Here is a 16,204-nt window from a genome sequence, read left to right on the forward strand (position 1 = left end):
CACCAGCAGCTTGCTCTTCTATATGGCCTTGTGGACCGCGAAGTACCGTACTACAAGTATTTACCTGTGCCAGTTCTCGAGAATGGTCGTGCCACGCTCTATTGGGATCGGTTTATCATCACTGACAGGACTATTGTAGCCAATAAGCCTGACATCGTGCTGATAGATCGAACGCAGCGCCGAGCTGTGCTCGTCGATGTCACCATCCCCCATGATGAGAATCTCGTGAAGGCAGAGAAGGACAAGTCCAGCAAGTACCTAGACTTGGCTCACGAGATAACCGCCATGTGGAATGTTGACTCGACGATCATTGTTCCTATAGTCGTGTCAGCGAACGGTCTCATTGCGAAGAGTCTCGACCAACACCTAGAGAGACTCTCGCTGGGTGGTTGGATCAAGGGTCAGATGCAGAAGGCGGTTATCTTGGACACGGCGCGGATAGTCCGCCGGTTCCTCTCTCTGCGGCCCTGACCACCGGCAGCTTGGGCTTTGCCCCGCTGCCGGCGGTACCGTAGGTTAGGTTTTTTATAATGTGTTTATATATTTTTTGTAATGTTTTGTAAGTGTTTTTGTATTTTACTTTTATATCCATATTATAAAAACCTAGCCTAAGATGAAAGATAAATAAAGAGAATAATAATAAAATACTTTATTGTGCACTACAAAGAAAAATACATGTTACAAACAATGACAGGACATAGGTGAGTAGGTAACAACAGGCGGACTTATCGCTAAAAAGCGATCTCTTCCAGACAACCTTCAGATAGCGATTCAGTGGCTAGAAATAAGTTAATGGGCAGTGCAAAATAACAAAGGTGTAAAGTTTACAAATCAAATACCTAAGTATAAATAACAAACAATGAAAAATAAACTACATAAACTACATATATTATTTAAGCAACAATAATACACTACATAAACCTACACAAAATACATAAATACATAATGAGAATTCAAGCAAGAGAAGAATAACGACCAGGTAGCGTGAACAAAAAGAAAAATATATATGTGTAAGTGAAAGGACCAAGACTAAGAAAGAGATTTTAAATAGTGTTCTTTTAGAAGTTTTTTAAAAATGGGTAGGGATTGAGCACGTCTTATATCAATGGGCAAAGCATTCCACAATCTTACAGACTGGAAAGTGAAGGATTTGTTGTAGAACTTACTAGATGACCGAGGGGCAGCAAGAAGGCGATTCTGAGAACACCTAACAGACAAAAGAAAACTAAACCGTTTTTTAAGGTATTCAGGAGTATTTGGAATAAATAAAGTGCGATAGAGTAGAGACAGGATATGTGTATTACGTCGGAAACGAATCGGTAACCACCTGAGCTGTGACCGGAAGCTGGAGACATGATCAAATTTTCGTAGCCCGAAAATGAAGCGAATGCACACATTTTGAAGCCGTTCAATCTTGTTCAATTGCTCTTCGGTAAGATCGAGATAAGAGATGTCGGCATAGTCTAAAATGGGAAGAAGAAGGGATTGGGCCAGCGCGGTTTTAGTGGAAAGTGGTAAAAAGTTGCGGAGACGCCTAAGAGATCCCACAGCGGCAAAAATTTTACGACCGACTTCATTAAGTTGCGGACCCCAGGAAAGAGTACGATCCATAATCACGCCCAGATTCTTTACTTGGGCCGAGTACGGGATCTGGACCCCATCGAATAAAATAGGAGGCAGACTCTCAAAATTCACCTTAGCTATGTTCTTGGGGCTACCAATAATAATAGCTTGGGTCTTCGTAGGATTAACTCTAATTCCATAGCAAGAACTCCAGTGCAAAATGCGCTCTAAATCAGAGTTGGTGGTAAGAATCAGAGAAGGTAGATCCGCAATTGGGCACTGAGAGTAAATTTGGAGGTCGTCGGCATACAAATGATAAGAAGAAAGGAGGTTAAGAGAAATAGAATTGATGAAGATGGAAAAGAGAAGGGGAGACAACACGCCACCCTGCGGGACGCCAGCTAGCGTGTTGCACCACGATGAACGAACGTCGTCTATTTTAATACGTTGCCGACGACCTTCCAAGTAACTGCGAAACCACCTAATCGCATCAGGAGATATATTGAGAGTACCTAGCACCCCTAACAGTATATCGAAGTCTACAGTATTAAATGCGTTAGTGAAATCGAGCAATGTCAGTATTGTTAGCTTTCCGTTATCCATTCCTAAACGGATGTCGTTGGAGAAGAAGAAAGACGAGTAAGAGTTTCAGCCTTAACTGGACCGCTGAAAAGAGCAGGAGAAGAAAAGTGCAAATTTAGGAGGTTGATATCTAAATCATTAGGGATTGAAGTACTGCTTGATTTACCAACTCCATAGGACTTGAGAAATTTCCAAATTTTAGCTGGCTCACCCTTTTCCACTGACTCATGAATATGGTGCCGCTGTGCGTCACGGCACACCGTGCTGCAGCGATTACGTAAAGCGTGGTATTTAGCTTTGTTCTTGTCCGTGGGTTTCAGTTTAAACTTGCACTTAGCTAAATTCTTCTTCGCGATTAGAGCCCTAATGTCATCGGACAGCCAGGGAGCTGGCAGATGTTTAATTTTGATAGGTCGAATTACAATATACCACAAATGATACATAATATCTTATTATCTAACCCCAAGAAAGCAATTTTGGAAATAATTTCATTTTTTTTTTTTTTTTTTTCATTATTGTAATATTATACACATGAAAAATATAAAAAAAAAATTAATGAAATTATTTTCAAAATTGCTGTCTTGGGGTTAGATATCAAGATATTACGTATTATTTATGGTATATTGTACAAAAAAAAATCAGTAAGGTACATATATCGTATCTGAAGGATAGAATCTTGATATTTTGTGTCAAAAACAAAACAAACTATACCAACCGATGAAAAGGCGCAGTTAAAGGGTTGAAGAGGTATTTCCCGTTCGATATATGGATATTACGTATCATTTTATGATTAATATGTACCGTATCTGCAGCACAGTTCCATAAGTCTCGTAAAATAGGCATTGAAGTAGAACTGTGTCAGTTTGTAAAATTAAAAAAATTTAAAAAAAAATGTTAATGAAATTATTTTCAAAATTGCTTTCTTGGGGTTGGATATAAATTAAATTAAATTAAATTTATTTAAGACCAACAAAAGATCAATTTGGTTAGTGACACATTTTAATCTTACAACTAATGTTAGTAGGTACACACACAAACTTATTAACTATCTACATATTTACATATCTATTTACTAGAGATGTACCGACTAGTCGCCGACTAGTCGGGAAAGCCGACTATCCGGCCACATTTGTAGTCGGCGATTAGTCGGCGACTAGTCGGCCAAAATGGCCGATTAGTCGGCCTATTATTACTTACAGGAAACCATACTAAACAAACCAAATAAACAGCAAACATTTATTAAATGGTGAATACGCATTTTATTCAAATTAATAAAATTGTACTTTAAACCTGTTAATGGTGCATACGAATATTTTAGTCCATATTAATATATTCAACTTATGTGTAGGGAGTAGATAACAAGATAGATTCATTAATTTTCTTAAAGAATAAGACATAGTTCTTTACACAAAAGGATATTAGCAACCAAATCTTTTCACTAAAAGATCGTCAGCTTCAAATTGAAACAGCAAAAACAACAATTTATGAAGTAAAATATTAAAATATTGTTATTATTTATTGTTAATAATAAATAAATGAACAATGTCACACACAAAAAAGAGATGTCAATCTAGGGCAAACCTTGGACAGGTATTGTCGAAATATCAAAAAAGTATGTATGTCCTCACAGTCAGTACAATAACTATTATGTAGTTGTACAATAATAATAGTATTACAGTAGGTAGGTAATTTTTATTTGAGGTGTTTTCAATTAAATTCCTAGAAGCCACTAAGATATCAACCTCACAAAACGCGGGTCTCTTAAGGAAAATATATTTTGCTCAAAATGCTTAAATGGCAATTGGCTTTTGGACGGATTTTTTTTATTCGGTTTGTTGTCGTAATATGTATCACGTTAAATATGTATTTCCTTTATTAAATTATCATTAAATTGCTTGAAATATTAAATAAAATGTACGAAAATTGCACACGGAAAGCTTGAGCGACGCAAGGAGCAAAACAATTATTTTTCAAATGCATCCGAACTTAGACAAAGCTACTGCAGTGATCACCCGAATGTAAATTTAAAAAAATAATGATTTATGGATTTGGCCGACTAGCCGACTAGTCGGCCGACTAATCGGCCATCCAAGCGCCGACTAGTCGGCTAGTCGGCCAAATCAATAGTCGGTACATCACTACTATTTACTTAAAGCACATGTGGAGTGCACTACTGTGGTTCAGGTATGCCCCATCTAACCTGTCAGCATACATGGCCAGGATGCTGTTGGTGCTGTCCCTCACCCTGCACAACAATGAAGCGGCTCTTTTGCGCATGATGGCAGCAAAACTATCCACACGCGCCTCCGCAAACATTGTTGATGCGCTGCAGTAGCGAGGGAGCCCCATCAGCACCCTAAACGCATTATTATACTGTACTCGCAGGGCGCTGTACTGTCTTTGCGTGTAGTTCACCCAAAGGCTGCTGGTGTAAAAAGATGTACAAAAGGCTCGGAATAATGTTACCTTCACTGTCGGTGAACTACAAGCGAACCTGCGGGCAATCATGTTCGCTCTAACAGCCAGCGCCCTGCGCTCCCTTTCGACGTCAGCACCGTCCTTGAGGTCAGAGGTAATCATATGTCCCAGGTATTTAAAACTGCTTACCAACTTAAGCGGGTTGTTGTTTAGTTTCAATAATGGGACTGTTGATGGACATTTACCTCAGACTCCAAACACCATCAGTTCGCTCTTAACAGCGTTGTATTTAAGCCCGTGTGCTGCAGCGTATCGCTCGCAGACCGTTATAAGCTTCGCGAGACCACAGGGTGACGCGCTCAACAGCACCATGTCGTCCGCGTAGCTAATATTGTTAATGCAAACGCCCTGCACGTGGCAACCGACATGTGTGCTGCTGAGCTCGGCAATAATCGAATATGAGGATATCACGTATCATTTGTGGTATATTGTACAAAAAAAAATCAGCTATATCGTATTTGGAGGAGCCGAAACTTGGTATGTTAAAAATGGCCGAAATGTAATGATGTGGTATATTTTTAAATTCGCCTCACAAAGCCCTTTCGTATGATACCACACACGAAAGGTTTTAAAAAAAAATATTTTTTCCATACAAAAAAAAAATATGTTTTACCACACCCCCCCCCCGCCCCCGGGGAAATTTTTTTAGGAACTGCGGGTCAAAAATTTTGTTTTGACCTCTAGTATGCGTGTGCCAAACGGCTAACCTGTATCGATCGATTTGCGGTTTTTTAATTCGAACGGGTTACACTAAGACTACTCATGCATATTACCGTGCCGAGTGTTCGGCTACATTTCCAAATGTAGCTTTGATGGAATGCAATGTGTATTGCGTCTCACATTTTGCTTAATGAGAGAGTGAGATGCAATGACATTGGACAAAGAAATTGGACAGGTGGAATCCCAACCTTATAAACTAGCTGTTGCCTACGACTTCGTCCGCGTGGATTTGTTTCCTGAAACAGACTTTCAACCCCTCTTTAACCTTATTAGGGGCTGAATACAAAAGCACCAAAAATATCCTAAAAATTTCAAGTCCCCACTCAAATTGTTCCCGTTACAAACTTTCAACGCCTTTTTAACCCTATTAGTATTTTCAAAACGCTGAAATTACTTTTATAGTATTTTATGAAAATGTCCTATTACGAAGTTTCAAATTCCTAACAATATAAAACTTGATCCCCATACAATACTTCATCCCCTTTTCTACCCCCTTAAGAGGATGAATTTCCAAAAACGCTGAAATTACTTTTCTTCTATTTAAATTTAATACCTTTTCATGAAGTTTCAAGTTCCTAGCTTAAAAAAAAAATCCCCGTTGAATTTTTCAAAATAGCTTCTTATCTCTTGTACACATTATAAATGTAACCTGGTGTGCAAATTTCAACTTTCTATCTTTTCTAGTTTCGGCTCTGCGTTGATGAGTCAGTCAGTCAGGACACACGCATTTATATATGTATATGTACAGAAGATTAAACTATAACCCAAACTTAAAGTTTAACCCCCTTATTCTTAAAATTTAGCAACCTCTTACATCCTTTGTTAAATTTTGTCTTTCTAGCAAACAAAATGACAGACAGAGACAAACGATTATCAACGGTTTGTTAGATTTGACAAACGTTTACGAATAACGCCATAAGCTTAAAAAAGTTTTTGCTTTGTAATGGATGAATTAAAATGAAATGTTGATTTGCAGCGGCAAGTTCGGGCTGTGGCTGGACGGAGACCTGTACCTGGGCCGCACACAGCGCTGCACCACGTACGGCAACGAGCCGCTGACCACGCGCGAGGACTTCATAGTCAAAATCATGGAGTGCTGGACCTTCATCTGAGCGGCGCGCTGCCGCCGCCGCTGCCTCCTCCGCCGCGCCCGAGCCTCCGTCGCCGCCACGCCGCTCCACTCATACTTCACCACATAAGCTTTAGACTATCTTATGAAATTTGCTATAAAGATTTGACATTTTTACAAGTCAGTCTTTTCGACTGTAGTACCGATGAGTCTGAGAATGATTTTGTACTCGCATCGTGACTCGATTGGCGTAGAATGACATCGATAGGCCGCAACGAAGACAATATATCGAAACTTCTAAGCGCATTTCTAGTCAAATGTACTAAAGTAAACCTGACCAATGTTTTGATTCTCTTCGAATTTAGTGGCGTGTTCAGATGGAGTGTCGACCCGGAGCCGGGCGCGGGCGACCTCTCGCGAGTAGAGCAAATGCTTAATCCTAGTCAATTGTCACTCGTATCTAAGTTGACGGTTTGTAGAAGATGGCAGAGCTGCTAGCGCGAGCAGAGCTCTGGGGTCGAATATTTCGCGTGCGGCGCGACCGAGTCCGCCGGACGCACCGCCACCAGTCACCAGCCCAATACTGATTACGTGTCAATTCATACAATTACCTACTATTGTGCATTGTTATTAAGAAAATATTAAAAACGTATTTGTTACGATAAAATCAATGTATAATGTTATGTAGCAAGTTTATAACTAAGGAACAGCCGTTTTAGTGAGGTGTTACGGGAATTATGAAAGGGCTTGCTGGTAGCATACAGTGACGGTACAATTACAATTTAGAGTTGCCTGGACTCACGGACGATTCCGATAGTTTATATTGCTGAGCACAAGCTACTTCAATTGATGAGCGTTGCTCTCTGATACAGGCACTGCCTATTGCTGCCTGCACTGCCACAAGACATATTATGTGCCTTTGTGGCTACAACTTTGCAGTCCATTGGGATATTCACTCTTGATTTATACAACTCGGACCGATTAATATCATTGGTTCTCGGTGGATCTGTACTGAAACAATTTTGTTATAAAATATAATACATAAAAGTATAATAATACATATATATATATATACTTATTTTATACATAATTGTGAGCACAGAATGACCACTCCTGTGGTTAGCCCCTTTTCTGAGCATATTGCTCTTGAATATTTATTTACTAGAGTTATTTCTCAATTATATCGCCTTAAAATTAAATCATTTTACGGTTTAGACTCACTTGTTTTAGTCACTCGCGCGACATGTTTCGGAGAGCCTAGGTCTCCTTTCTCAAGCAGTAATAGTGCGAGCAGCGTTCACGACGACCGTGTATTGCGTAAAATGATTTAATGTTAGTATGTCTCACAACAGTTTAAATTCGATTATATCGCCTTCTCAGAATAGATAAACCTAGAACAACCTACCGTATATAACTAATATTCTCGTCATCACTACATTTCTAAAAATACCATCAACTTTCTAAAATAAGTTATAATTACTGCATCAGTAGCTTTTAGTGAGTTGTCAGTCTGGAAACAGTCCTGTCAAGTGGTCGATCTCACGGCTTCGTTAATCAACAGCCGTTTATTTTAACTGACCCCACAAGTCGGCGTACTGCACATTCTCAATTCTTCTATTCATAAGTGTATTCTCTGGGACCAGTCCAGTCGCAAAATTCATATTTTAAAAGACAACCAGTACAGTGTTGCCGTCAAATTTCATTGTAATACAAACCAACGAGTTGGAACGTGACGTTCCCGCACACTCGACCTCCCCGAGAGAGAAGATTTATTCCCGGTAGGAGAGTAATGTTAACTGCCCAACAAACAATTAGGCGACACTTAGCACCTATTTTATAACCTTAAGACGTAGAACGACGGTACAATAGCTGCATAGTCTTAGCCTACAGGCTGAGGTGACATAATAGTGTTTAAGAGGTTCATACTATAGCTTTAAGAGTCACAGTAGCTATTTTAGCCACTAATGCATGCTAAGCAGCTAGTGTTATAGCTCAAAGTGAATTCTACAACTTTAACCCTTGAAGTGGCAGGAACCGCCTCGCGGACGATTAACGTCATTTAAATTCGAAATTTAATTAAAATAAAATCGAAATTCCTTCAACTCAAAAATGAGTAAAATGACGTATGTCACTTGAAAGGTTACATCTATATGAGTTATATGCAGCTGCAATTTGCACTTAAGGTTCTAAACAAGCGATAAAGTCTTTTATAGCTCCTTGTGTCGCAAACGTTACTTAACTCCCTTGTATCACTAACAGTTGAATAGAGAAGTTATTAGTCGCTATTATAGAACATGTAGTCGCAGACGAGCGTTATCCAGTACCTTAATACATCTTAATACAGTTTAGAGTAGATAGATAAAATTGCAATACCCTTAGAGGGTGTCATGTTGTGATACATTATCGATTAAGAACATCTGTAATACCAATGTGAAAGCAATAAATTTATTATTATTAGAGACTAACTTACAAGCTAAGCTAAGCCTATAACGCCATGTTAAGATCACTGATGAATCAATGAGCAAATCAAATTAGAATGTAAATACTGAATAAAAATGCATAGCTTCACTAAATATTGACCTAATGTTAGTATTGCTATACATAGAAGGGACTTCACGAATATTGTTGAATTTTTCGAAAATTAAATACGGTGGACCACAATTATAAAACTATTACATTTTGATAAATATACCAGGGATCAGAGCCCCTTCAAAATGTTGTTAATAATACATATAGTAATTAACAGTGTAATTAATTTCGCCGTCATAAATCTGCAGATAACCAGCGGCGTAGCGTGAACTAATCTAGCCGTGTGCGAAATCGCATTAGCGAGGCCCATTTCTGTCACTGAGTGCGAAGGAGCCTAGGCCCCCCTTGGGGCGCAAGGCCGTGGGCGACGACCCACTTCGCCCACGCCTAGCTACGCCACTGCAGATAACGATGGTACCAATGCACTATAATAATATTTCATTGTATTTATCCGCCATTAGGGTAAACCCTCCAGTGAATGAACACCCCCCAGTGAATGAACAAAATCACGTTTTTGTCTAAAATAAGAAATAAGTATAGCAATTTCTACCATTTCTCGTTTTTTTTTTCTTATTAACAACTCTATTTCCTATGCAATGGCAACCCGTGATAAATTTATTTTCGACCAGTTTGAATGTGACTGGCGATTGAAGTTTACTGGTTTCTGGTTTTGAAATTTTGTATGGAAAAATTAGATCCCAGATAAGAACAGTGTACGTTTGGAGCAACATATGAAGTGCATATTTAATGTTTACCTGTACAAAGTTTAGGTATTTGGGTAGATTAAGAGTTAAACCTTCTATAAATGTACACTTTGTCGGCGTATTATACGATTAAGTAATTTATTTTTTATAGTTCTATTACTGGCTTATCAAATGTTCTGAAACCCCGTTCATTTACTGGTGTCGTCTAAATTTTTTTTTTAATTTATGCGTAAATGAAATGGTATTGAGCTTGTTTTTTGTGATTCTGCATAGAAAACGATTCTAATTCATTCAGCCAGTATTGGAACAAACCAAATTTCTATAGTTCATTTACTAGATTGTTCATGCCTATGTATGAACAATACAAAATTTGGCTTGTTCATTTATTAGATTTCTACTAATTCTATGTATGAAAACTGTATCCACGAACAATGCAATTAAAAGTTTATTATTTTAAGCATTATTTGCTGAGTTTGACCTTTTTTCATCAAAGTATACACGTTGTTTCTTGTTTTAAAGATTGATTCCCTTTTTCTTATTAATATGTAACAGGTTTCTGTGTTATCGGCGAATAACCGTCATTTTATTACATTCTAATCTATTTGAAATCAATATGGAGGGGATAAAAAAATATGAACTATCTAATACCTATTAAAACATTTCATTATAATATATCTAACGTAATTTGTGTAAAGAAATAAAAAAATAAGATAATAATAATAATCGAATAATAACATTGTAAAAGTGATAAATGATAAAAAATTAAATAACATTCCATACATTTTGGCAATTGTAAAAGTAAAATAAAAAAAAATAAGGTAATCATAAAAAATAGAATTCAATGTCACAATAAATAAATTAAAGTATTTTAAATTCTTATTATAAGTATTTGCGCTATTTTACTTCGTCAACTTTTCATCATTTAAAAATTCCTCAATTGGGTAATAGCATTTGTGAATTAACATGTCTTTTAATTTCGTTTTAAATAATTTGTCACTTGGTTCAAGTTTGATAGTGTCCGGAATTTTATTGAAAATTGAAATACAATTATATTGTGGCCCATTTTTGAAGATAGCCAAGATAGATTTTGGTAGGAGTAATTTGTTTTTATATTGGCTTCTAGTTTTTGATGTTTCCGGTTTTATCGGGAATAGATCTGGGTTAAAAGTGTTTTTCAATGCTGATTAAAAAGATTTAAATAATGTTCATTCACTGGGTTTTACTGTGTTCATTCATTAGTTTTTTTGTTCATTCACTAGGTTTTTGGGTACTTTTTGATAAACTCATCTATAACTCAATAACTAGAAAAGTAATAAAAAATCGTAGAAATTATATTCTTCTCCATAAATGAGGATTGATTAAATTGCATTTAATTATTACAATTATTAATAAATACTCAGAAATATTTTTTTAAGTTGAAAAAATGCTTAAGTGTTCATTCACTGGAGGTTTTACCCTAGATCCACTTCACGCTGTCGCAAGATAAGCTTACGAACAATAATACAAAAATTGAAATATCTGCAACCAAAGAAGATAGTGACAAAGGAAAATAATGTGCAAGTACCTTCTTGAGTGTTACAAATATCGACCAGAAATTCTAATATACCATATAAAGCTAAAAGTATCATCTATATAAACCTATACTACTACTCAAATGGTGACTATTAGTTAAAGGGGGTGCCAAATAAGTGATTATTTGGCACCCCCTTTAACTCTTAAGTACTTAATCAACGCTATTATAGCACAACTATAGCGCCATTCTACCTCTAACCCTATTGTAGCGCCGTTTTGCAACCTAAGGTGATAAAAATATGTGCCCAATCCGAGGGTACCACGGGGTTATAGCCTGCTATAACTCCTATTTTTAGAACATCAATAGAACCTCAGGAGTAATCATACGCTTATATAGATTTCTTTTACCCCTTATATTTAGCGCCTAATGTTAGTTGGGTGATGCTCGTAAGAACGACAGGAAGGAATCAAATTATTTAACTAACTCCGAGGCTGGTAAAAGTTAAGAATGTGCAGTTCAGTATACTTCAAGAGTCTTGAACAATATAACATATCTGAATGTCTATTACATATGCCTTTATAAGTAATAACTGTAGCACCTTTCCCGTTTTTATTATTTTAACAAAGATTTTCGTGTCCTGGTTTTATGTTTATTTTTCATCATTACGAGTCATAATAATTATTATATTAGTGAGCATTACTGTTCTTTGATTTTATTGCCTACTTTGGCTTGTGGTTTGTGGTCACTGTACTAACGGTGAACAGGTAATTAAGTTTATTCTAAAGAACAGTTCACAAGCTTGTTTCATTCATTATAATATGTTGACTTAGGCTAGAAGTAAAATTTGTTATATCAGAGTGTAAACAATTATTTTTGTTCATGAACGCTTCAGTACAGAAATGAGTAGCCGATATTTAATGTTAAATTAGTAAAAAATAGTTATATTAGAGGGCTTGATGAATATAATCGTCATTGTGCTTAGTAATCGTGTCTCTTAGCATGATGTTACTCAGATTTATCTGGTCGTAGAGCATCACTTTTGTGGAGTACGAGTAAGTGCGCTCCGAGCGCCGCCGGCGCCGCGCCGACTCGTCGAGCCACCTCTCACACTAACTTGTACGCTTTTCATGTATATTACAGACTATTCCTTTTTGAGATTATTGGAGTTATATTATGCGAGAAGCCACGCAAAATAATATTATTGTGATTACCTATGTAATAGTAGTAAATATATTGTGCTGGAATATTTTGTAGCAATGTGCAGGCATAATGAAATACTTTAGTCCTATCAGAAGCAATAATATCGCATAAATGCAATATTTAATATATGCATACCGGTTGCTGCACCCACGGCGCTGGCGCTGCCACCCGCGCTGGCCGCGTGCACGTGCACCGTGCAGTCTTCATATACAGAGAGAGCACATTGTTAATATATACCGGTTGCTGCACCCACGGCGCTGGCGCTGCCACCCGCGCCGGCCGCGTGCACGTGCACCGTGCAGTCTTCATATTCAGAGAGAGCACATCGTTAATATATACCGGTTGCTGCACCCACGGCGCTGGCGCTGCCACCCGCGCCGGCCGCGTGCACGTGCACCGCGCAGTCTTCATATACAGAGAGAGCACATTGTTAATATATACCGGTTGCTGCACCTACGGCGCTGGCGCTTCCACCCGCGCCGGCCGCGTGCACGTGCACCGTGCAGTCTTCATATACAGAGAGAGCACATTGTTAATATGTACCGGTTGCTGCACCGACGGCGCTGGCGCTGCCACCCGCGCCGGCCGCGTGCACGTGCACCGTGCAGTCTTCATATACAGAGACAGCACATTGTTTTGAGGGTGTCTGCATAAGTTATTATTGTTACAAATTTATAAATAATTAGACTTGTTGAGTAGCTGTGACAAATTTAAATATATTTATTTATTCACTGAGTTTCACTATAAGATTATTGTAGTTGCATATTTTTTGTGATGATTATGTTATTTATAAGTTGTTAAAGCAAAGCCATAATAATTGAGAATATATTATTTTGAGAAAAACTAGTTTTTTTTTGTACATATACAACAATAAAATTGTTAACAGATTTTAACGACCTCTTACCCTAGTGACCCTCCGAAGCAGAAGGTCGCAGATTCAAATTATTTGTGTCATACAAACATATATTTCTTCCTGATTTATGGAAGTTTTCTATTTCTATACACAATATCGTCGTCTACAACCCCACAGCACAAGCCTTATTGATATTGAGCTTACTGATGTGGGGCAAGGTTGATTTGTGTGTAATAATAATAAAATCAGTCGCCAGGTATCCTGGTCAGTCTGGCGACTACCAACGACCAAATCCCCCCAAAAAATACCCAGAGCAATTCAAAACTACATGTGTGGACATACAACGTCCGCACACTCATGCATAATTACATGCTACAAGAACTCGAGATTAGTTTAGAAAATTTGGAATGGCATATAATAGGACTAAGCAAAGTAAGACGAGAAGGAGAGAGTCTAATGGAATTACAATCCGGACATCTATTTTATTATTATGGAGCACAAAAAGGACTACACGGAGTGGGATTTCTGATAAACAAAGAAATCAAACCGCACATCACAAGGATATCCCATATATCTGACAGAATAATAACCGTAGATCTGGCAATAAATAAGAGAACCTATACTTTCATTCAAGCGTATGCACCCACCAGCAGTGCCTCAGACCTGGAAGTGGACTCTTTCATGATGCAGATCGAATCCGCTTACTGGAGTAGCAAAGCAAATAATAAATACATCATGGGCGATTTCAATAGTCATATTGGACTCCGACAACTGGGTGAAGAGGATATACTAGGACCATACAATTTTGGCACAAGAAATAAAAGAGGAGATGGACTAATAAACCTGGCACGGAAATTGAATCTCAAAGTAGGAAACACTCTTTTCAATAAAAGACCAAACAGAAGATGGACTTGGGCACACCCTAACCAAATAAATGAAGCCCAAATAGATTTCTTCTTAATTAAGAACAAACACAATGTACAGGACACATCAGTGATAAGAAACATTAACTTTATATCAGATCACAGACCAGTCGAAATAATAATAAATACAAACCAAAACCGAAGAAAGATCATCCAACGACAACAACGCATACAAAGTGACTCCGCAGGCGCAGTGTACAATGCAACAGAAAACTTATTTACAGACATCGATGTTAAAGGCTGCGAGACAGTACAGGAAAAATACAACAAGATTGAAGAAGCATTGAAAAAGGGTATACAACAGTCAACTAAAATAAAAGAGAAAAAAGACATAAACATATACTCCAGCGAAACAAGAAGATTCTTAGAACTGAAGACACAATTGCAAGAAAAAGAAAAGAAAACCAGGGCTGACAAAAACAGAATAAAAGCAGTAAATAGAAGAATAAGAAAACTAACAGAGAGATATTGAAAATCAAAAAATGAAAGAAGTAGAAGAGCTACTGACTTCTAAATGCGCTGTAAAAGGAGCAGAAAGGAAAATGACACTAGGGAAAGAACTCATTGCTAGCATAAAACATAACAGTAAGAAATCCGAAAGCAGAAAAGAGATAGTTGACACCGCAACAGACTTCTTTAGACAGCTATACTTAAATAAACAATACGACCCAACAATATATAATAGGAAAACATGTAATGAAGTGGAGCCATTTCTCACGGATGAAATATCATCAGCAATAAAGAAACTTAAAACCGAGAAAGCGATAGGACCAGATGGGATTTGCAGCGAAATTCTAAAATACTCAAGCTACGAACTACACAAAGTCATTACTAACATGTTCAACGAAATAATAAAGAACGAAATCATAACCGAACAATGGAATATCTCCAACCTCTCTATCCTACATAAAAAAGGAAATAAAGACAATCTAGACAACTACAGACCTATAAGTATCATATCCTGCGTCTATAAACTGTTCATGACAGTGATGACCAAAAGAATACAAAACACATTAGAAGAACACCAGCCAGTGGAACAAGCTGGATTCCGGTCAAATTACAGTACAATGGACCATCTACATACGCTTAACCAACTTATAGAAAAAAGCACAGAATACAAAAATAAAGATAGATAAAGATAGATTGCGTTTATAGATTTTACAAAGGCCTTCGACTCGATAGACCATCAATTTTTATTCAAAACACTAGAAGATCAAGGCCTAGAGGTAAAATATGTTAACATACTAAAACAGATATACCAACATAGCAAGGCGAGAAAAAAACCAGATAAATACGGCGAACCATTCTGGTTGCAAAAAGGCGTACAGTAAGGAGACCCTATCTCTCCGACACTGTTCAATGCATGCCTGGAGGCCATATTTAGAGTACTGGAATGGGAAAACAAAGGAATAAATATTAATGGGAAGTACATAACCTAAGGTTTGCGGATGACGTCATAATTGTTGCCGAAAAACCGAACATACTAGAAGAAATGATTTCAGAATTTGACACAGCATGCAAGGAAGCAGGTTTAGCAATGAACATGAAAAAATGCAAAATCATTACTAATGGAGATAAAATACTAATAAAGCACGGAAGAAACAATATGGAATATGTTGAAGACTTCACATACCTGGGACAACTAGTTTCCTTCAAAAACAGACTCGACAACGAAGTAGACTACAGGATTAGTAGAGCGTGGCGAAAATATTGGTCTCTAAAACCAATTCTAAAGAGTGATATGTCGATGGCCATAAAGAAAAAGGTATTTGATACTGCTGTCCTACCTACCTTAACTTACGGTGCCCAAACCTGGAGCCCCATTGAGAAACATATTCATAAACTGAAAATCTGTCAAAGAGCTATGGAACGGTCAATGTTAAAAATTAAAATTAAGGACAGAATCAGAAACGAAGTCATAAGAGAGAAAACTGGAGTAAAGATACAATATACGCAATAAAAAAGAGCAAATGGGCCTGGGCTGGCCATATATGTCGAACAACGGATAACCGGTGGACTAAACGTGTCACAGAATGGTCACCAATAGGAATAGCGAGAAAACAAGAAAGA

General features: G+C 37.6%; 2 protein-coding genes across 26 annotated transcripts in view; one reads left to right on the top strand and one right to left on the bottom strand.

The window, feature by feature from the left end:
• LOC134754821 (TLD domain-containing protein 2) overlaps nucleotides 1-13,201 on the top strand; it is a 305,854-nt gene extending 292,653 nt beyond the window's left edge. For 24 of the 25 annotated variants that reach the window (XM_063691223.1, XM_063691226.1, XM_063691222.1 and 21 more), the window contains one exon: nucleotides 6,320-13,089. In XM_063691223.1, coding sequence (XP_063547293.1) covers nucleotides 6,320-6,455 — 136 coding nt within the window. In that variant the 3' untranslated portion in view covers nucleotides 6,456-13,089. Of the gene's footprint in view, nucleotides 1-6,319 lie in introns of all 25 variants that reach the window. The other variant, XM_063691214.1, reaches the window with a different exon arrangement.
• LOC134754971 (uncharacterized) overlaps nucleotides 1-16,204 on the bottom strand; it is a 567,282-nt gene that overhangs the window by 72,442 nt on the left and 478,636 nt on the right.

The sequence above is a fragment of the Cydia strobilella genome, chromosome Z, assembly GCF_947568885.1.
Source record: "Cydia strobilella chromosome Z, ilCydStro3.1, whole genome shotgun sequence".
NCBI lineage: Eukaryota > Metazoa > Arthropoda > Insecta > Lepidoptera > Tortricidae > Cydia > Cydia strobilella.